At 30.2% G+C, this 23,818-nt stretch overlaps 1 protein-coding gene and 1 long non-coding RNA gene across 3 annotated transcripts in view; one reads left to right on the forward strand and one right to left on the reverse strand.

Moving 5' to 3' along the window:
• Window positions 1–18,833, reverse strand: part of LOC129972517 (sialin-like) — a 115,460-nt gene extending 96,627 nt beyond the window's left edge. Inside the window, exon 1 of the mRNA XM_056086679.1 lies at window positions 18,638–18,833. Within this exon, the coding sequence (XP_055942654.1) occupies window positions 18,638–18,785 (148 nt within the window). The 5' untranslated portion in view covers window positions 18,786–18,833. The remainder of the gene's footprint in view (window positions 1–18,637) is intronic.
• Window positions 1–23,818, forward strand: part of LOC129972519 (uncharacterized) — a 65,080-nt gene that overhangs the window by 34,154 nt on the left and 7,108 nt on the right. For both annotated transcript variants that reach the window (XR_008784868.1, XR_008784867.1), the window contains exon 2: window positions 7,141–7,360. This is a non-coding gene — a long non-coding RNA (uncharacterized LOC129972519). The remainder of the gene's footprint in view (window positions 1–7,140; window positions 7,361–23,818) is intronic.

Below are 23,818 nucleotides of genomic sequence, written 5' to 3' on the forward strand. Positions count from 1 at the left end.
TTTTCGAACTCAGCGAGATCCGAAACGTGGAGATTCTTGAAAATCTCGAGTTCGAATTTTTTGATGATTACGATATATTCTTTATACTTCGTATACGAGAGAGTTAGTTTAGTTTAGTTATATTAACGTCCCTTTTGAAGCAACACTAGAGTTATTTTGGGACGGACCTCGTCATTTTGAACCACGGTCAGATGACGAGGACGACACCTGATCTGGCACTCCTCCTTCTCCACACCAGCAAAAGGACGTTTGGTCATGACGGATTAAACGTGCAACAGACCCCCTTACACGACGGTTCTTCGGTGGAATCAGGTCACGAACCTGAAACTCTCCGGTTCCGAAGCCGAGACCTTACCACCAGGCCACCGCGGCCCCATACGAGAGAGTGAGAAGTATAAATAAGATGGCGCACAATACCATCAGTTCGTATTTCATTGCTTCCCGTGCATAATATCTCTGCCTCGATACTTGAAGAATAGATTTCTTTTTTCTTTCTTTCTTTTTTTACTTCCAAATTGAAATTAAATCTTAAAATCTCTCTGCCTTTTATATTCTTATATAAATGAGAAAAAAAATAGACAATAAATATCCTAGAATCAGATGTGTCATCTAATTAAGAGTCGAAATAGATTCTTACTACAAAAGATTGATAAATTTTTCTGCATTTTATGAAATGATTTTTTATATTTTTTATTAATAATATCATTTAATATCTATATTTTATTATATTTATATTATATATTAATTCAATTAAGAGTTTCAAATTACACTTCAGATGCTGATAGAATCCACGTAATTATTGCATCGAATTACAATTCCATTTCAATTTTTAGATTAAAAAAATTAAGATATTTAGGTTTATGAGGACGTTCTACCCATTTTGCAGCCTTTAGCAATTCGCATTTGAAGAGCCACTTTCATAAGGGGGTAAATTAAGATTCTCCTTTCAATGCATTTTCAGCTTAATCAGTTAGTTAATATTTTAATATTATATTGATGTTTCATTTTAGGTTAATTTTCTATTTTAGCAACTTTGTAAAAATAATAATAAATTTAATAGTTTATAAAGTTTCATTTATATATATATTTTTATAACTCACGATAGTTTACAGACTATTCAATTTAAGCAGACCCTTGTTATTTATAAATTTGAGAGGAACTAAGTGTACGTATTATAGAAGATAAGAACTTGACCAATTAAACGTGACAGTGTTCATATTATCCTAATATTTTACAATTCATAGAAAAGGCATTTTTTATAAATTTATATATCAGAAAATTCGGGATAATAATTAAAAAAAAATCAATATCTCTGCGTCTTTTCTCTCAGCCCTGGGAGAGTCGCGGTGGCCTGGTAGTAAGGTCTCGACTTCGGAATCGGAGGATTTCAGGCTCGGGACCCAATTTCACAGAATGAACCGTCTTGTAAGTGGGTCTGTGCATGTTAAATCTGTTGGGGGCAAACGTACTCCCACTGGTGTGATGCGGAAGTTTGGAGAGGGGTGCCAGCGCAGGTGCCGACTTTTTCATCTGACAGAGGTTCAAAATTATCAGGTCAGTCCCAAAATAGCCTTTGTTTTGCTTTAAAACGAAACGTCAGTATAACTGAACTGAACTGAACTCAGCCCAGGGATGCAGACAATTGATCGCCATTGGCCGCATCAGGTAAGGAACTGATCTCTTGCGAATGATTCTTGTACTATGCTTAGTTTTGTGAACTTTATTTATATAATACGCTCACGTATCTGTCCAGAAAATGATCTTATTGCTATTAATCTTTTCCGGCGATCACTTCGTTAGCCAGAAACATAGGTTTTTTTTGTTTTTGTTTTCAAATAAATCGTTTGGATATAGCTCCATGCCCCTAATTCTGCCAAATTGTTTGATATTAGAGCCGTGTTATTTTAATTGTCTGACTTACTGCATGTATTGTATACATGAACTTTCCTAATGCAAACGATCTTATAGCATCATAGCGCTGTTAAAAATGCAAATATCTGGTTTAATTTTCTTCTAAATTTCACGTTATTGTAACTATATTTTTTTATTTGTCTTGTAAAGATATTAAACAGGATCATTATTCCTTAGGGTTTCAACTTTGGAGGGAAATCACGCGATAAAATATTTGATGAAACAATGTAAACGGTTTGAATTTCATGGCAGCAATATTGGAAATTAGGCAAAATTAATTAATTAATTAATTAAACCCTACAAAATTCGGTAAAAATTCGCATAACTTTTAACCCTTTGCTTACGGATGGTGACTCTCACTCACCATTGTAGACGGTACATCATTTTGAAATTTTATTTCATTTTTATTGTTAGAAATACCTGAAGAGCAGTAAGAAGATGCAAATGAATTAAACTGGAGAATTCAACTTAAAACAATTATATATATATTTCGGAGTAATAAAAAAGTTTTTGTATTAGGCGAATAAGTATGCATCGAATTACTTTTCCGAGTGCAAAGGGTTCAATTGGTAACATTGAAAAGGCACATTTTAAAATTTAAAATCGCGATAAAATTTATTTCTGTGGAATAATTTTTTTTTTGGAAGTTATGGCAGAGAAACACCAAAATTCAGCTTAATTTTTAATATATTAGAATTCTAATTAAAAGTTCAAAATAGAAATGCTCCGATGGATTCCCACCCCCGAAGATATATACACGTTCCAAATTAAGTAGCTGTAAGTCAAACTGTCTGACCTGTAGAAAGCCAACATACACACGACATTCATTTTTATAGACTGTCATAGTATAGATGTCGAATGGCAACATTCAAGAATAAACAAACTATCGTATAAACATTTTACTCTAATCACGCAGCTGTAAAAGCGTTCAATGAATTAATTCAGTCTAAATCTTCCAGACTTGACTACTTCATTGAGTTCTTTTACATCTGCAATCAATTCAGCACTCCGCTTAGCTAATAAATGAAGCTACTAAATTTTGTAAGAAACAGTTACTCCATGTCACATAGACTTCCATTCAGTCAGAGGAAAAAAATGTAAACGACTTCAAGATTCTCGCGTCAAACAAAGTTTAATCCAGCGCGAAATGAGGCTTAACTTTTACTAGGTATGCAATCGGCATGACTTGCATTGTTAAAGTATAAAATCCGTTATTTCGTGCAATGTGATATTTCGTGAAATAACTGATAAATCATGCATAATGAATTATTTCGTGAAATAACTGATAAATCATGCATAATGGATTATTTCGTGAAATAACTGAGAATTCTATGAAATAGCGAAATCATACACTTTAAATATAACATATGTACATGTTAATTTGCTCGAGCAATATTTAGTTGTAGACTGATTCTATTTACTGCAGGTCTCATTCTTAATTAACAAATTGAAATTTTAATATATGTATTCCATATTAATAGTTTAGCATCCAGTAAAGTCGATATTCTGGGCGAACAAGGTGGTTGCCGAAGATGGCTTGTATTATGAGACATCTTTTATGTAACAATCCCAAAACTTGAATATTTTATTGACATGAGATCACTGATTTAATTTTCTGTAATTCATTATTTTTGTTCTTTAGTTAAAAATCTTTTTGAGAACAATGAAGAATTTAAATCAGCATTTATGAGCTTATAATGACTGCCTATGACTATCAAGTAGAGTTATTTTGGAAACTCTCCATTAATGCCATTTTATTCATCTGAAATTGATCCAGGTGAGAAGTGTGATGATTTCCAGTTATGTTTGCATGAATTGAGCAATATACTACTAGGGTCTCACAAGACTTCCTTGTTGGAGATCTTTTCTAACCGGTTTCGAAAGCGTGTTTGCAGGAAAAGGCTGTGTTAGGCCGGCCTCTTATGTCTTGTGGAGTGGTCTAAAAGTCAAGTGCGGGCAGCACTGATTACGTCGGTTCTTGAAAGCAATTCATTATCGTAATATTTATCGTAATATCGTTTGCTCTCTTACCAAATATCTGAGTAAACATAACGCGTCGGCCGATAACTCGCTAAGATCGTCGCCGCTTTGTGGTTTACAGGTGTTATCGAACGTGAGAAGATCTTTTACGCGAATCGAAGATGATCATACGTCATCAGATATTCTCATTGTGCCGCTCCTTTTGTAACATCGAACTGATTTCAGATAAATTTCAAGGTGGATCTCTTTTTTGATGCACGAATGTGGCCCTCAAAATATTGCAGAGGTAAAACTAATATGCACACGTGGGGGATCAATGCGTGGCACTTTCGTTTTGCTCATATGACTACACAATCACGTAGTAAACATCACGGCGTGTGTATTTTTAGTATATTACCTCATTCTTACTTATTTATTTTATAAATATAACTGTAGTTTTGTGACAAATTTTTGTTTCAATCGGTTTGGAAAAATTCGTCTAAAATATACAGATTTGATTCCCGAATACTATTAACCGCATGCCAGGGGGAAATCGTCAAAATACTCGCTAAGGATCACACGATAGATTCAGTAAAAATGCTAAATTCCCTCCAAAAGTTAATATTTCGTAACGAATTGTACGCCAATCCATGTAGGATGTTCCCTGGGATAAGACTTCATTAGAGAGGAATTGAGAAAGTTTTATGGGAGACCATTACCACTTGTTGTTAAAAATTCTCAATGGAATACACCTAACTGTTTACAGGTAATCGGATTAATGCGATAAACAAGCATGTATTCTAGAATCTGACACCAATTTGTGAGACATTCTAGTGTCCATGTTGTTTTTATCCCTTGTATAAGTTTGATTACAACCATCCGACAAATACATTTGGCTGTTATTTCTATCTAACGATCCTTATTTGCAGCAATTTGGGCCGATTGACCTGAACTATAATTATTTCAGCGTTTTAAAGATTTCTTCATGATCATTCATTAACACTTCTGGCATTTCCAAATTAACAACATTTCTGATCGAACCGTCCTCTTCTATTTTAGCTGCAAATTTTCCATTAGTAAAATGATCTGTGTTCATTGATTCCGATTATTTGCTCTAGAGAGACAAAAAATGCTGATAAATCATGCATGTAGCACATAACATTATTTTTCATATTAACCGTTTAACTGTTTTCTTATCTGACTTACGTACCCTCGGATTCGAAAACTCTCGGAGCTTTTGCGCATGCGTCAGAAGACGTTTATATTTTGAAAAAAAAGGGTGTGTGTGAGAGGAAAGATGAAGCAGGAGATATTTACATTTAGCAAAAGGGCGAACAAACTAAGATTATCGCGGAATTAAGAGGCGTAATAATCGAACACGTTCCTTCTTGCCATCCCTTACCAAAATCGTCGGAAAATGCTGTTTTCGCAATCCTGAAACGAATATTATCATGTAGTTCAGATAATTTGCAATTATTTATTGACAATCAGTCGGATTTTTTTTCAATAGCGTATCAGTTTTAGTTCTGTCAGCAACACCATTGTCGTGGCTGGTTCGTGAGTGCTTTCAATAAATAGGCAAATAGAAAACTTAACAGATTTATTTCAGATTCGTTCGAGTTACTCTGCTCAGTAACTCCTTCTCCTCCAAGAGCCAACACTCGAATGACATCACTCTTTTAATTACACTCGCGCTAGTGGTCTAGCGCCATCTATGAACGTTTATTTCCTAACGCTTCAAAATCCAATCATTACAACCATCATGTATGGTAATTAAGTCAATTTCTTCAGCCATTCACAATTTACTTTTGGGTGCGAAAATCAGCATTTTGTGCTTTCCCCTTAATTTATAAACACCAGGGGTTTTTTTTTCTGTCTAAAATAACAAGAATTGATATTTCAGTTGTATCGTTTATTTATTTAGAATGAAATAAAAACTTGGAAATTAAAAAAAAAAAAAACCCGACAATTGAGATTTTTTTTTTTTATTTTTTATTGAAATAAGATCGCAAATTTGAAAAAAAAAATATTTAAAAAATTTTATTGCTGAGAAAGATTGAGATATATCAATAATAAAATAACCAAACAGTAGAAATTTATGCACCACATTTTTTTTTTTTTTTTGCTATTAAATAAGATATTAGACGAACAAGCTTTTTTATGATTTCAATACAGTTTCTTTAAAATATAAATATAAATTCATTAAATGTAAACTGAGCGTGCAGCTGTTACGAATTTCTAAATGTATGCAGTAATATATGTGGATAACTTTTAAGTCAAACATTTGATGAAAAAAAATTTTACAATTGAATGGACTTAATTTTTATTTAAAAAAAAAAAAAAACAAGACCTTATTTTTAGTTTTTCCATTGTGTTTCTATTTCAAATTGAAAAATACTTCATGATTCTACGTTAAGGAGAAAAAGACTTTTACAGTTATAGAAGTCAAGAAACAAAATAGGCAAAATAAGCATTAGCTAAATGGCATGAAAAGATAGTTGAATAAATTTATAAAAAAATCAGTAAAAATTTGAAAATTAAGATGAATTTTTAAAAATATTTTTAATATTTTAAATTTAATATTTTAATTAATTAAAACATTTTAAAAAATTCATTACAGACTTAATTTAAAGAGTAAACCATTGGTATCATTGAAATGATTATTTTTTTTTAAACTTTAAGATGATTTAAAAACCATTTTTGTGCTATAATATTTTCGGAAATCATCGTAGGAAAATCATTGTCAAAATTTCGCTTCATTTTTAATTAATTAGAATTTCAAAAATATCGCTGCATTTACAACCTCCAAAGTATATATGTACCAAATTTGGTAGCTGTAGGTCATATGGTCTGGCATGTAGAGTACCGACACACACGCACACATTCATCTTTATAATAAGATTAAGATTAAGATAAAGATTAAAATGTATCATAGAAAATGTATTTTTTAAACTGTACAAATCTTTTAATGATATTATATTTTGAAAAATTATCTCCAAAAAGTCGCAATCTATTATTTTTAATTAAAATATTAATTAAAATTTCCAAAATATCGCTTTTGGAATCAAGTGCCTACATTCCAAAGTATTTTTATGTTATCATATCAATATGATATCAATTTTGAAATATTTTTCATATCAATTTTATGTTATGTATCATGCAATGTATCAAGAGACAGACATAGTCATACAAGTGCTTTTATTATTGGTTGAGATTAACAAAATTACTATATTTAATCCTCATATTTATAATAATTTTTATTCTTTGTAGGAACCATCGAATGGAAATAATTTATATTCACATATGCTTATCGAATCCAACGCATCGATTTAATTTGGAAATCTGTTACACATTGTGCCGAAAAAAAAATGGTATCAATAACATGCCATAAGACGAGATGAAATTAGATGCCATGCGCAGTTATATTTATCATGTGACTGTATATCTACAATTTGAACTCCACTAAAATCAAAGGAATATTAAATATCAGGTAAAATTGTTTTCGATCCCTTTCTTTAATCATATATTTTGTTGCATAAATTTTTTTCATGCATTTAATTTCAAATACAAACCAAAAATTTCAATACTGAAAAAATTCCTTCTATTTTGAGAAAATAATAATATAATATAAGTGTTTGATAATCGAAATAATCGATATTCAGAGTCGAATCGATAATCGAAATTTTTCGATTTCATGCCACCATGCAATCGAAATATTTCGATGTCATTCATCCATCATCATCATCTTCACTATACTGTGATATTAATAATATAACGATAGATCTATCATCATTGGCATTTTATATTTCAGCCGAGTCATTGAAATATTTTTTAGAAAAGATAATATTTGTTAAAATAAAAATTTAAAAGCATTTCAAAATGTTACATTTTTTGATAATAATGATATAACGATAGATCTATCATCATTGGCATTTTATATTTTAGCCTTAGTCATTGAAATATTTTTCAGAAAAAATAATATTTGTTAAAATAAAAATTTAGTGCATTTCAAAATGTTACATTTTTTGAAGTGTATTCTATTATATTCTGTTTTTCTATATTGAAAACAATATTTTATTTTTTGAATATCTTACTGAAAGTTTAAAAAAAAATTTTAATTAAGCTCACACTGTAATTTCTTTATATTTTCTATAAACACTGTGTAAATTTATATAAACATTTTTTAATGCATAAAAATAACTAAATTCATAAAAAAATAACTAATAAAACTTAAAAAATAAATAATAACTAATTAATAACTAATAAACTTAAAAAAATAACTAATAAAAAAATAAACAAACAATTGAAATTAATTAATTGAAGATGTAGATTGTTTACTTAGAATTTCTTAATTTCTTCTGTTTCTTTCTTTCTTTAAAAAAAAACTGGCCTTCAAATCCAAAATATAGTACATAAATCCAGTTTATTGATCAATTCATTAAAACACGAAAAAATATATATTGGAATTAAAAGTTAGCCATTTCCAGTTCTAGTGTTTTTATGCATTCTATGAAAGATAAACTATTCTGCGTTAAAAAATTTTAAATTAAAATATATACGAAGATATATTAAAACCGGGCAAAGTTTTTTTTAAAAAAAACCATATTATTTATTTAATAATTGGCAACGAAAGTTTAAAAAAATTAGCAAAAGGGGCTTTCAATTATTTAATTTGGAATCATTCTCCACCAAATTTAGTAAAAAAAAAATTTAAAAAAATCATTATTTATTTTAGTTAAATAAATTTGAGTTTTCATTTACCTGATTTTGATTCACTTGTCATTCTGAAATTCAAATGTGTTGATTCGCAGTATCAAATGGTGAAAAATCATTGGCAAAATTGTGCAGCATAGAAGCTGGAGATACCTTAAAAACCAGTTGCACTAATCCCTGAATTAAGACCTTGTTAACCTGCACTCGCAATGACTTTATACGAAATGTCTCACCTATTTAATAGATCCAGAACCAGTGGAAAATATGCAATAAAAGTAAACAGATTTGCCAACATCGACAGGTTTCGCACTAACATGGCAATTTCGAAAGATTGTTGTGTTCTTGACAGCCCTGGAACTTGACATCTCTCCAACGTGCAATTTGCAAGTCACTCTGACAGTTTCGGGCTTGCAAAAAATTGTTCTCTAGAGAACAATATGGGCGGAAAAAAAACAAAACAAAAAAAAAACGTCTTTGTTGTCTAACTCGATATGAAAATACTTTTCTTAAACTTATTAGTTTAGTTACATTAATATACATATAATAAATTTTAATCTAAAATTGAAATAAATATAAAATAATCCTATTAGTTTTATTCAGAAATGAAAAATTAATTTGAAAATTCGAATAGGAAAAAAAATTAAGAAACTTTGATTTCAGAATCTTTGAATGCGAGTTTTCTTGAATGAAATAATAAATAAAATTAGACTTCCAAATAAAAATATCTGTTGTCTGGTGGTAAAGAATGTAGTCAATTCATATTCACTGACCTACTTGCAGACGACACTTCGAAATCCACTTCCCAAAAAGATCTGCTAAGTTATCATCGCTTCCCAAATAATCCTTGAGCTGGGATAACTAAAAATGGATAAATAAAACTGGAGATGTTAATATAACAAAGTCGTGAAATGTGCGACTCCGTTATAGTTCTAGAATGCATTGTACGTTCTACAAGAGAGAAAAAATAGTCCCAATTTCTTTGGACAGCACACGTCTATTTCTATCTCTTAGTTTCTGTCTGTCGTCCATCTTTCTATCTCTTTCGTGGCTCTGCCGGGTCGAAGCACATTCTGAAAATTACCATTCACTTTCCACTTTCTAATCATAAAAGCCACCGTCGAATTCGGAATGTTTAACTTGTTCACTATGCCTCTTAAGGATCGTTCATTTCTATGACAGTTGCTTCTGTCTCAAAGTCAGACAGCTATGAATTTCGTGACGTCTTGCATGCGTCTAATGCCATGCTATTTCCTACAAGATATTTAAGTACAGAAGGTGTGACGTAGATCAGGACCGCGTATATCCTCATTTGCATGGGTGTCCAAATACTTACTGGTAGGTGGTGTAGTTATATGGAATTTAGCATGCGACGTCAAGCCTTCATGTATTTGTTTTTAATTGTCTTCGTAAAATTTTAGATTCAGTCATTTAGAAGAAAAAGATTAAAATTCAATATAAATTATCTTGGCTGAAAAGAGAGCGAAATCCAAAGCGATACACATTGTATCAATATTACGAAAGATTCTAGAAGACTTCTTTTTTCTTCAAGAGCCGATTCCATAAAACGCTAGAAGGCAAAATCCGTTATACGTCGCCTTCAGAATTTATTTTCATAAACTGTCATAACAGATCTGGGAATGTGATATGATTCACAGAATCTTTGAATAAATCATAACAATTATAATGCCTATTGAAAGCCTGAATCATCTGTTATTAATCAAAAATGACAAATAATAAATAATTATTTTCTAGGGAAAATAACAAATTTCAAGGATTTTTAATTATTAAATCTTTTTTAATTCCGTGTTGCCATTCTGGCTACAGAAAATATCAAATTTACCTGGAGACTACGACACTTTTTCTTAATTTTCATTGATAGGGAAAATATTTTTAAAAAAATTATTTAATTGTCTTCTAAACAAGATAATTAATTATTTATAAAATACACTTTAAAATAGGAAAAATAGATTAAAAATTGTCACATCGATAAAAATATAGAATCAAATTGGACTTCAAATTTCTTTAAACACAATCAAAGCAAATAAAATTTTTGATTCTAAAATTCACATGAGTATACAACATATGTATCCACTTGGGGCATTTTATATATTATATTATATTTTTTTCATCCTATGTACTTTACATACGATACAAAACTACTTAGTTTTTGTACATTTTAAATCAACATTTAATGTCTTTAATATTTTTTTTTTTGCTTTGAATTTCTCTACTTCAAATTTTAGAAGAGAATTACGGATTTTAGCTGCTTTCGGTGCTATTCTCTTAATTCAAAATAATTGTCCCATTGAATAAAATAGTGCAATTTATACAATTGTTTGTGGTCTGATATGAGCAATTTTCGAGAACAATAATTTTTTTTTACCTGATCTTATTTCTAAAATATTTTAGTAAATCGCAGACTATCAAGATTCCTCCATAAGGACATATCATAGTTATGTCACAATATAAGGACAATTAATCTTTTGTTGAAATATTTAATTGAAGAGATCTAAATGGAAATACTTATTCTCTTTCCATAACCATACAGCGTTTATTCTAAAAAATTATTTCAGACACCATGGAATATATCATTTCATATACCATCTTTGTAACTAAGTCATAATACCGCCCAAAAAATTAATATTATCTAGACTACAGTAGAGCTCCAATCTAGGACAGATCTTCATTCGAGAAATTGTTTCTATTTGTTTGTATGAAACGAGGTTATAATTTATTTAAAATGTAATGATGTGAAAATCAAAGCAACAAAATATCTTGTCAAACAAATCGATTTTTATTAATGTTAAAATATCTTTGAAGCTTCATTTTCCACTGATCAAAATTTTAGAAGTCATCACCGGAAAACGTCAAAATGATGTAATAGTAGAGATCCATTAGAAAAACCTAGTTTTGAATAGTTCTTAGTAAATTTTGGTATCAATAAAAAAGAATTGGTCGATTGAAATTTAAACAAATTCATTTCTGGCAACGAGAAATAATGGCATTCATATGACCACTACAAGACATAAAGGACATCTTCATGTGCAAGTGTACATGAAAATCACTTTTTCTTTTCCCTCCCTTATATTTATATTATTAGAAATCGAGATTTTGACGAATCCCCACGTTTCTGACCACCCTCAGTTCAAAAAACACATTTTTTGGCTTTATGTCCATCTGTCCGTCTGTCTGTTTGTTGCAAAGGTATTAAAAACGCTTTGGTATTTACGAATGAAATTTGATATACGGTCTTAACACCAAATTTTTAGATTTCTATCAAATTTTAGGTAAAATTCGCTCAAAGAAATTCTGGCTCACGAATATAAGTACAAAACATGATAACTGCAAAAAGAAGAGAGCTAAATGGATAACATTCGGTACAGAGTTCTAACATCTATAGTACAGATCTTATCACATTTTGAATAAAATTCAAAAATACATTGACCACCTGTCAATCTGTTTTTTTCTTTTCAGAAAACATGTAAATATGATAATTAAAAAACGCAATGAAATGTATCAATTTGTTTTATGTGATTTTGAAACTACACTTATATCTCTGAGCCAAATTTTGGTTTCAGTTAATTGGAAAAAACGTGTCTAATAGACAAATTTAATTTTCGTATGTCACACAATTTCGTGCACAATTTTTTAATCATATGTCAGTCTTAAATCACCAATAAACTCACCAAAGATCCTGCGATAGATTCAATAAAAAAGCTAAATGTACACCAAAGGTTAATATATCATAACTATTGTACGCCAATAGGATGCAAGACGTTCTCTGCCTTGCCCAAGTGCACAATTTAATGCGAGGGGGGTGGGGATAACACTTCTAGTAGAGAATATGCGAGAAAGTTTTGTAAAAACTACTTCCTCTGATCTGCTGATATTGATAATTCCAATTACGAAGCATATAACCACTATTACGATTATTTAGAAACAGCTTGCATAATTGTATGATTGCAAGTATTTGCGACAAATTTTGGATTGCAACATGAAATTACCTGAAAAAATCTGTAAAAAACAAAATGACTAAACTTTGAAACAATTCGACATAATACGCACGTTTTCCTTGTTTTCCTGCAAAAAATATAGAGCACTTAACGCTATGCTTGGTTGTTTCTTATAAAATTTCTTCTGTCACTTCAGTATTCTGATTCTTGGTGTCTCTGAAATTAGATTTGAAAGTGAAATTTGTAGAACTCAAGGTCAAATTTCTTTTTTTCAATTACTTTTCTTAGCTTTTTCATTTCGGGCTTTTCTTTCTTTCAAAACAATGTTTCTAGAAGCTATTTGAAAACTAATTGTATATTGGAAAACATTGTGCTCATCCAGTACTTAATAGTATGGGTTTTAGAAATGAAAGAAAAGAAAACCAGAAGTATTTCTAGTTAAATTAATTATAATTTATTTTAAAGATTGTGTCTGTCATAAAAAAATAAATATAGCAATTTTCACTTTTTTTATATGATGTTTAGAAATGATTGATATCGTTGATAAGTTCTACTCCCAAATTTTAACATTCCATGTGTTATATTTTCAGATATTGATATTTTTGGAATTTCCATATACTCTGAAAATCCAATTCTAAATTTTTGTATGTTTGTTCGAGGGCCTGATAAGTAAAAAAAAGCAAATTTTAATGACTTTTCTTAGCTTTTATTTTTCATCTTTTTTTTTCTTCTTTCCAAGTAATGTTTCTAGAATCTATTTGAAAATTAATCATATATTAAAAAGCATTAAACTCATCCAGTACTTAATACGATATGATTTAGAAATGCAAGAGAAGAAAACCCAGAAGAATTTCCAGTTAAATGAATTATAATACATTTGAAAGACTGTGTCTGTCATTAAAAAATTTAAATTGCAATTTTCATTTTCTTTTGTATGATGTGTAGAAAGTACTGAAATCATTGGTAAGTTCTACTTCCAGATTTTAATATTACATATATTAATATTTTTTAATTTCCTTAAAAATCCAATTTTTGAATTTTTGTTTGTTTTTTCGCGAACCTGATAAGTCAATAAAACCACCAAGCAAAATTGTTGAAATGTTGTATTCGTGGATTTTTGGGGATTTTTAGATGAATATTATTGATCTGTATCAAACCTTAGATCGATATGGTTAACAGTTAGGTTATCTATCGTCTCGACATGTGTACGTTAACTGGGTAAATCAAAAGCGCAACTAGTTATAGGATAAAATTTGATATATTGTCTTCAAACTTCATTTAAAGGTATGCTTTAAATTTTGAATGCAAATTGCCTCTAAAAAGATTCAATATATATGTGTAACAAAGTTTTGCAGTTGAGTGACAGAAAAGAAGGAATTAATTTCAATTTATTTTTCCACGGGAGGGCATGTTTTATTCCTAGGGACAAAGGCAGAACACGTCTGTTTGCACCTAGTTCACAAGAGTGATTGCGTGTGAAATTTGTTCCTTAGTGCTTTTACTAAGAAATTCTTTTAGGGATTTCTTTGACATATGTCAATTCAGGAAAGAGAATCTTAGGTATCTTTATAAGGTTTACCGCAGGCATTAGAGATTTTATCCCTTCATTTGTAATGTTAGAACGAGTTGAACTTGTGTCAGCAATTTTTTAGAAAACATTTTACAAAACATTTTAGAATTAATTAATTTAAGATAAAAAATATTAGAAAATTAATTCAGATATAAATTAAACTTAGAGATATCATCACATAATTTCATAACTATTTCTGTGTGTTATAGAATAAAAGAAGTACACTCACACACAAAAAAAATAATAAATTCCGAAGCTTCATAAGTAGGTATAATATATTTTTCCCAGAGCATCATTTTTTTTTTCATCTGGCCATATAAGATTTGTATAAAAGATGTTCGCACATGTACATGTTTTAAAGAATTCGATTTTTTTCCCTCTTATTGTGCTACGAAGTTGAACACAAAAAACCTTATATCTGTGAAGGTGTTTTCAACAATCCAGTGATGTCATATGAGTATTTGATTTTTTTCATCAGTAACATTATATGTATTTTCAATCAATATGATTTTTCGTGCTCGCATTATAAATATGTTCCATTAAAATATTTAATTCTATATTTTTTATGCACATTACCACAGAGATAATGAAATGAATTTTAAATAAATTAGAGAAAAAGCAATTCAATAATCATTGCTATGTACAATATATAACTAACAGCCTTCAGCGACCGGCTGTTCGCTCATTACATTAAAAGTATTAATTAATAAATGTCAACGAACTTTGATAAACTCCATTTCAACACATCAAAGGAAGGCACGATTTTGAAATGTGTGTGCACAATAAAAAGAGAGCATTATAATTGATTAGTTATGCAAGCGAAATTAATTGGCGAAATCGATCCAGTTATTGAAATTAAGAACTGCGATAAAGTTCTTTGCGATATTTTAGAAAATGGAAGTAAGGCAGATGACGTATATTACCGTTATAAGCTTTCAAACGTAATAAAAACTGGAAAAAAAACAGAACTGAGAGACTGGTTGTGCAGCTTTCCTAATTACTTTAAATTTAAAAATTATTAAAATTTTTAAATCGCATAAATCATTTTAAGAATGTTTTGAAGAATTTTAATAAATGCTTTTTGATGCAAGTTTATTTACGTATCAAATATTTTATTATTATTTTACGCAACTTGATGCGAAATCTTTTAGTACGGTAAACAGAAAATGCACGTGTCTGCCGATCGAAAGAGCTCCTCCTAAATGTTGAATGCTAGCGAATTTGCAATTGATATTGTGTTGCTCATTTCAAGGTCAATTGTATTATTTCAAGCTTTCATAATTAATTCTTAAAATATTTAACTAAACAACAAAAATTACGCGAAAATTTAACTCGCTTTTCTTAGTTTTCCGTCTATAATCTCTGAAATAATGATCAATTAATGAAATAATAATGAAAACATAAGAATCAATAATTATGAAAATTATCTGTATAATATCTGAAGAAGAAAACAACTCTATCTTCATGATACCATTTGAAATGCCATCCAACTTTTCCTTTGATTTTAATAATTTTTTTTAAATACATTTCAAATACAATTTATAACAATGCTTATAATTCTTATAATTAAATTCAAATCAATTTCATTCTTTCATCAAATCCGAGACTTATGCGTTTTCACAATCATGCACTATTAATGTCCAAAGACTCCATATTTTTACCATGAGAGAAGAATCCTTTTTTATCCACTTTTATTTCATAGCAGGCACATTTCTTAATCTGCACACACAATTGCTGTGGCATTGATTATTATCTCTATAATTTTTACTTTCTCGTACACGAAGGAAAGAGAAAAGCATTGTAATATCCAAGAATTCGATCTCGAGATTTTGACGAAGCTCCAGGTTTTAGAAATCCCCAGTTTTTTTTTTTTTTAAATTCTGTCTCCCTGTTTTGTGATCATTCAAAAACGCTTTGGGCTAGACGGATGAAATTTGGTATGCGGTCTTTTACATCAAATATACAGATTTCTATAAAATTTTCAACAAAATCTACTTTGAGAAAATCCATCGGCCTAGCTGTTCGATTATAAATTAACACAATAATTACAAAATGAAGAGAGCTAGATGCATAAAATTCGAAACACAAATTTAACTTTTACATTGTAGACACCTATCGTATTTTGAGTCAAATTCAACAAGGTGTTGATCATCTGTCATTCCGTACTTTCAGAAGCATGTAAACGAAATAAATCAAACACGCAGTGGCTTAAATATAACAACTTTAGTATGTGATTTTGTGACTACGACTGTAGTTTAGTGTCAAATTTTTGTTGGCATTTCGGTAGGGAAGAAACTCGTCAGAAACACAAATTCACTTTCATTCAAGAATATGCGAGAAAATTTTGAGAAGACCAATCCCGCTATTTTGTTTCATTTTTACAGTATTTTAGATGATCTGAGCGAGTAAAGTAAGATCATTCAAGATTACTGTGTTCCATTTTTTTCTCAAGTGCAAGGATCTAAGCAAAAAAAAGGGGGATTTGACCAGGAACACAATCACAAAATAAAGGATAAAAAAAAAAGAATGGCAATTCGAATCACGACAATAAAAGTTAAGATACGAAAGAATTTTTGTTGCTGCCATATTGATGGCGAGCAAGAGAAAATCTCATAGGTTCCTGGACTCTTGCTTGGTATTTTTAATTTCAAAGATAGCAGCTAGTCGAAGCGTCAGACGAGCATTAAGGATGGGCGAACGAAAATAAACTAGAGAAACGAAACGTCGCCTGTATCAATTTCTTGTAATCCGTATCCATATAACTTTTGACTTTTTAATTGAGTTATCGATCACTGCATTCCATTTCACAACAACGCCAGTTTTCAATGATATACGGGGAGAGAAAGTAAATGATACGAAACAAACAAAGGGAAAGAATGTTAGAAATATCTAAAAAAAATGACCATTTTTATATCTTATAGTATACTGACCGCCTTTGGTTATTAAAAATTTTAATTGTTTCTTCTTCAAAATATTTTAAAATTTCAAATTTTGATAGACATGTAACTTTCTTTATTTCAAAAGCTTTGCATAGTTCTGTTTATTGTGCTTTGAATTTACCTAATTTTTTTCTATCGAATTCTCTATATATCCAACTACTTTTAAAGAAAAAGCAACAGTGTAGGTACTTTAAAATTTTTCCGTCATTGCCCGATTATGAACTAAAGCTTTAATTTTAAGTACAACAAAGTATCAAAAATGTATTAGAGGCATGACTTATATTGAAACCTACTCACCATGGAAAAATAAAGCTGATCTTCCTCGCAACAATGGAAGGAAAAGACAAGAAGAAATAATAAAAAGCATCAATACGAATTGTGTTTCACTTTAACGCTGAAATCTACTGTTGTAAAATTGCTTAAAATATTTTTTTAAAACAATTAAAAAAATTTAAAAATTATCAGGCAGAAAGTTTAATATTTTTGAAAAGATAATTTTTGAATTTTAAGATAAAAATCATTTTTCTGCAGCAAAAATTTAGAAGTTATTGTGGAAACAAGCCAAAATTTGGCTTAAATGTTAATTAATTTTTAAATTAAAATTTCAAAAAAATCATGCCGAGATGCACATTCCTGCCTTCCAAATTATATATGTGCCAAGTTGGTAATTGTATGTCAAACGATCTAGCCTGTAAAGACCAACACACACACACATGTGCACGCACACACACGCACTTTCATCTGTATTATTATTAGAGATGAACTAACTGATTCGACATTTAGGAGCTTATAATGACTCTTAGTATCTCTCGCCCTCCTAACATCATTTACAATTAGGAAGTAACATGCTTTATTATTGAAATTATTTTTTTTTTCAGTGAGGCTCTTCTTAAAGCTAGGGTTTATTTACCAATCTGCTTCTATCACATATATTTGAAATTTTTTTACCATATTTCCAAAATTTTTGACTTGCAAATCACTAATATTTGCGCTTCTGATGAATGTTTTTATTTCTATAGTACTGTAAATAGATACTTTGACAAACTATTCAGTATATTAAAATCATGAATACAAATATATTATAAATTCAATGCATATGTCGGGTGATATATCCCTTATCAATGCAAATCCGACATTCAGATCCATGATATTAATAAGAAAATTTGAAACAAAGCTTATATTTCGAGCATTCTAAAAACATATACTCAGAGTTACTATTCATTTTTTTTTAATTCGTGCTTTAGAGGATAATCGATAAATCTCGGAGTTGAATTCCCGGGAAAGAAAAATTCTTTTTTATAAGCTTATATTCCAAGCATTTCAAAAACACATGCTCTGACTTATGTTTCAAAAATTTTTACGGGTGATTTCAGGGATATCTGTTAAATCTCGGAAATGAATTCTCTGAAAAGAAAAAATCTCCTTTTCACGTAATATTCCGAGCATACCAAAACACATACTGAAACTTATGATTCAAAAATTTTTCATTGGTGTTTTCAGGGATATCCGATAAATCTCGGAAATGAACACTTGGGAAAGAAAAATTCTCTCTCTTTTTCAGGAAAACTGACTCGAAAGTGGGCTTGTCTTACCTATACGAGATGGCTTCGGCTGTATTATAACGGGGATGCTGTACTTCTCCGGTTTTGGTGTCAAGTCCTGCATCACCACTTCGGTCAGCTTCTCAAAGTCGATGTTGGAATTGTTGGACAAGGTCCTTTTTCTGACTGCCGAAATCATTGAACTTTCGTGGTGAACCAATCCCCAGAAAGTAAAAAAACAAGAATTAGGGAGATTTGGACGACTGAAAAACACGAATTCTTCCAATTTGCCTTTATATACAGATCCTGGCAGACGAGATTAGGAAAGGAAAGAATTTCAATACGCAGACGATGCGAACAGGATCACGGGGTGTTTATTTAAGAGACGTAAGACTTGATGGAATTGTGCTGGGAATTTACGATTTCAAGTCTTAAGACGACAATTTATAATGTTGCTGATTACGGGGAAGATTTCGCAAACTTTGGAACTCGCATGGAACTTGTGGCTCTTTGTTGGAAGATAATTTACAGTGCCAAAATGGAAATGAAACTGACTTCAAGGCTAAGGCTGTGATGTCTTTAACGTAAGTGAATAGGATATCCCTATGCTGGATACCATTCGGACTTTGTCAGACTTTGGGAGTGCCATATTCCAAAAAGCAGGAATTATCTTGGCGCTATCATACATATGGAGATTACTTTTGATAACCATAGTTCAATCTACTGAGAATCTTCCGAATTTTTGTTTTATTGCGATTGCTAGCTGATATAACCGGCCTTGAGCAGATTTAGTTGAAAGTTATAGGTTTCATGTCTTAAAATACGATTTTTTATGAATATTCGTAGCACTTAGAGGGATATTTGACATGTTAAATGCAATTCTTAAAAAGAGAAAGAAACCCGAAATCAAAATATTGAGTAATTTTGTTAATTAATCTCGAAATGAACGATCTTGTTAAATCTTTATTGATAAAATGTATTTGAATCTGAAATCACAAACATTTTTTTTTTAAATCTAATCTTCGTGGAAAATTTCAAATCAATATTTATATTTAAAGCTTCCGAATAGATTAAATATTTTTTGAAATAAAACGAGCTGTTATTTTTACTCAGTGCTATAATAGTGTCTCTTGTTAAATTCTATGGAAAGAAATGCGATTTTCATGTTGCCGAAACAAAAGTTATATTCCCTAGTAGCATAAAATAATATGTGGTATTGTGCATTTTCCATGTTAAAAATAAAAACAGAAATAATTGAGTAGAGGAAGCAGTGCATTTTTTCTAATTTGCTTAATACATTCTAACTGAAAGAGAATTGAAATGGAGGGGGGGGGGGAATTGCCTTCTTTTGTATTCTTTCACATTTTTTTAAAAATAAAACACCGGCAACTCAATAATGACACTAAATTATGTAGTATTCATGGAATTCGACACCTCTCAAATTTTGAACCAAATCCAACAAGGGATTGATCATATATGATTCTGTAATTTCAGAAGTATGTAAACGCAATAACTAAAAAACGCAATGATTTAAATATAGCAAATTAACATGGGGTTTTGTGACTACAATTATAGTTGTGTGGCAAATTTTTGTTTCAGTCGACTGGAAAGAATGTGTCTAAAACACAAATTCGATTTTCTGATTCTATTAATCGTATGTCAAGGTTAAATAGCCAACGATCCACGATAGATTCAGTAAAAAATATTAACTAAAATACAAATTTTATTGTCTGTTATGCAAACTTAATTTTCAGATATGTAGCTATTTGGTGATAGCGAGAACCGAACTCGCAACGTTTGGGTTCGTAGCTGAGTAACATGACCACTAGAGAAAAGTGATCACTTCTGTCCAAGAGCTGTTATCTGGCTTATAAAGCAGAAGCTATTACAGATATTATTAACCTCATACCAGAGATTAATTGCAAAGAATCACATGATAGATTCTGTAAAATTGCTGAATCGAGCAGATCGTCAAAGAATAATACTTCGTAACTATTGTAGGTTAATGCTATAGAAGGCGTTCTCTGAGATAACACTTTTATTAGAGTATACGAGAAATTTTTGTGGAAACCATTCTCATTCTTAATTCGGAGAAATAACCATTCATTGTTTCCGGTATTGATAGAGGCTGATTTTATCTACATGGGGCCCCTTTTTATTAAATATCATTCATGACAAGAAATTAATGTAAACTAAAATTCTTTTGGGTTTTAACTTAGCCTTCATGCTTATTTTCTAATCGTTGTTATATAATTAAAGGGCAATTTCATTAATGTTATTAAACCCATCTAAAACTTTTATTTCCCATCATTTGTATAGATAATATACTTTTATTGACATAGCTCATGGACTATATTATTTTTTTAGCGGCACTGCATCACTGAAGATTGTATTCTATACACGTATTTATATATATTTGCCCTTGCATCCGCTGCCGTTTAGTTGGGTCTTTTTTTCTCGAGCATATATATATATATATTTAGTCGAGTATTACTGTAAATACTTATCTAATAGCCGGAATAATCTCATTCTTGCAGCCAAACGGCGTGGCATGAATTCAACATGTGCTTGGAAGGTGGCGATTGAGATATTTATGAGCAGAACATCACGTAACTCGTGAAAATTCCGAGTTGGAGGGTATTTCTGTCTTAGAAGTCGATCGAGGTGTTCCCACAGATTTTCACAGGGATTAAAATCAAGTAATTTGAAGGTAGTGTGGTAATTGGAACCCTTCGGTGTGAAGAGAAAATCGTTAATAACAAGATGCAATGATTGACGCAAGCAAAATCATAGCATTTTAATGCTACAATGCTTGAAATTTATAATATTCCAGACTATAAAATTAATACTAGCTCTCTGAGATCTCACTAAGCAAGACAAAATACGAAATATTTCTCCCCAAAAATAACGTCAGTCCTTTCTATTAAGAGTGATAATTGGTTTATTAAGGCTTACAAAAGATTTCTTTTTATTCTAGAGAGCAAAGAGGGAGTCAATTAATTGACGTTTAGTTTTTAAGCTAAGCATATATTTACTACTATTTTCCAAATTTTACGGCAATACAACCAGAAAACCAGCGCAATTACTCTCCCCAACACTTTTTAGCGTAATCTTTGATAAAGGTGTTGCTCCCCACAACCTATAAAAAGGCAAGACAGAGAGCGCCTTGCTTGGTATTAGCGTACAATAGTTACGAAATATTAAATTTTGACGTGGATGTAGCATTTTTACTGAATTTATCGGGTGACTAGCGATCCATCTCTAGCATGCGGTTAATATTATTCAAAAATTCAATTTATGTTTTAGACTCACTTTTCTCAACCGATTCCAAACAAAATTTGATATAAAACTACACTTTGTAGTCACAAAATCGCATAACAAATTTGATATATTTAGGTCATTGTATTTTTGAATGATCGCGTTTACATGCTTGTGAAAGTACACACCGATAAATGATCCACCCTATAGACTCAAAACTTGATAGGTGTCCACATTATAGATATTAAATTCATGTATTGAATTTTACTCATCTAGCTCTCTTCATTTTGTAGTTATTGTGTTCATTTTATATTCGAGCAGCTGAGCAGAGAGACTTCCTCTGAATAGATTTTGCTCAAAATTTGATCTGAAGACCATACCAGATTTCACGCGTCTAGCTCAAAGCGTTTTTGAGTTATCTTTGTCATGCCGAAATGTAGTTTTTGAATTCAGGGAGGTCTAAAATGTGAAGATTCGTCAAAAATCTCGACTCGAATTTTTTGACGATACAACGCTTTCTCATACTTATTTTAGAAATTAAAAAGAAGTGATTTGGTTTGCTTTTATGATGCAAGGACCAGATTTGGTCCTTCTGCGCCAAACATTTGTTAAAATATAAAAAGAATTGAAGAAAATATTTTCTATACATTTTATCTGAATTTTCACATTATGTTGGTCATTTAAAACTATGAGATGCTCTTCATTACTCAGCAATCAATTTGACAGTAGATCTCAACAAAATGTGTTACTTGAAAATATATAATTTTCACCAGTCATTATCAATATATATATATATATATATATATATTTGATTGTTACTAGCAGCCTTTAGCAACCAGCTACTTCCACACTGTATACCATTAATTTTGTCATGTTAATTAATTTTAATGATTACAATTTATCACAGCAGACACAAAGCATTCTGATGAACTAGAAATACTTGCAAAGCAGGGAAACTAATAGGAGAAATCGGTCCATTTATGGAGTTTTCTGTTGATGACATGCATAAAGTTGATAACTTTTTAAAAAGTTTTTCGGGTCATTAATTAGCAAAGCAATTGATTACAGCTTATCAAGTAATGATTTTTTTTTAAAAATTCTATATAAATAATTACAATTTTGCAGATTGTAAAAACATCATGTTAATCTGCAAAATCAATTTTTAATTGCAATGCATTAGAGGAAGAGTTGTAAAATGTGTTATAAAATGCTTGTTATCTCAATACATTGAAAGTATTTTAATAAAATAGATATATAAATATATCAACAAAAGAGTAATAGGATAATTGGAATACTTACAATGATTCAAAAAAATTTACATTAGATCTTCAATTGAATCTTTTCCAAAAATTTTTGTACTTCAGTGAAGGTGAAATTATTATTCAACCGAATTAGAAAAATCTACGTCAGAATTTAAATTACAAATGCTTCTAAATTCAGCGAAATTTTTTTCGAATTTTGTAGACAATTCAAAAATAGCAAATAAATTACAAAATGCTTTTATTTTCAAAACTCTAAAACATCTTTATCTTCAGAATTTTGCATGAAATAATTTCATGCAGTGAAGGTGCTTTTCCATCATATTTGAATAAACATAGGTAAAGAACGTTTTGATTAATTAATGTTGCTCTTTCCTTAAAAAAATACTGTGACAGACTTGACATTTACGATGTTGTAAACAAATGGTTTCAAATTCCATAAAGTAAAGGTGTTGATCAAGATTTGATTTTAAAAACTCCTTAAGATCTATTATTATTGATAACAATAAGTTATCTTGACAAGAATTTTTTGTTTTCATTATTATTCATGACATATTTTCTTTTTTAACTTTTACATTAATTTCGCTGAATACTTTTCTTTTGTTTCTCTGCTTTTTGATTACTTTCTAAGCCCCTAATCTAAAAAAGCAGTGTGATAATAATAGTTACACAATGAGTTGCATTATATACCTGCATCATTACTTAGAAATACACA

The sequence above is a fragment of the Argiope bruennichi genome, chromosome 6, assembly GCF_947563725.1.
Source record: "Argiope bruennichi chromosome 6, qqArgBrue1.1, whole genome shotgun sequence".
Classification (NCBI taxonomy): Eukaryota; Metazoa; Arthropoda; class Arachnida; order Araneae; family Araneidae; genus Argiope; species Argiope bruennichi.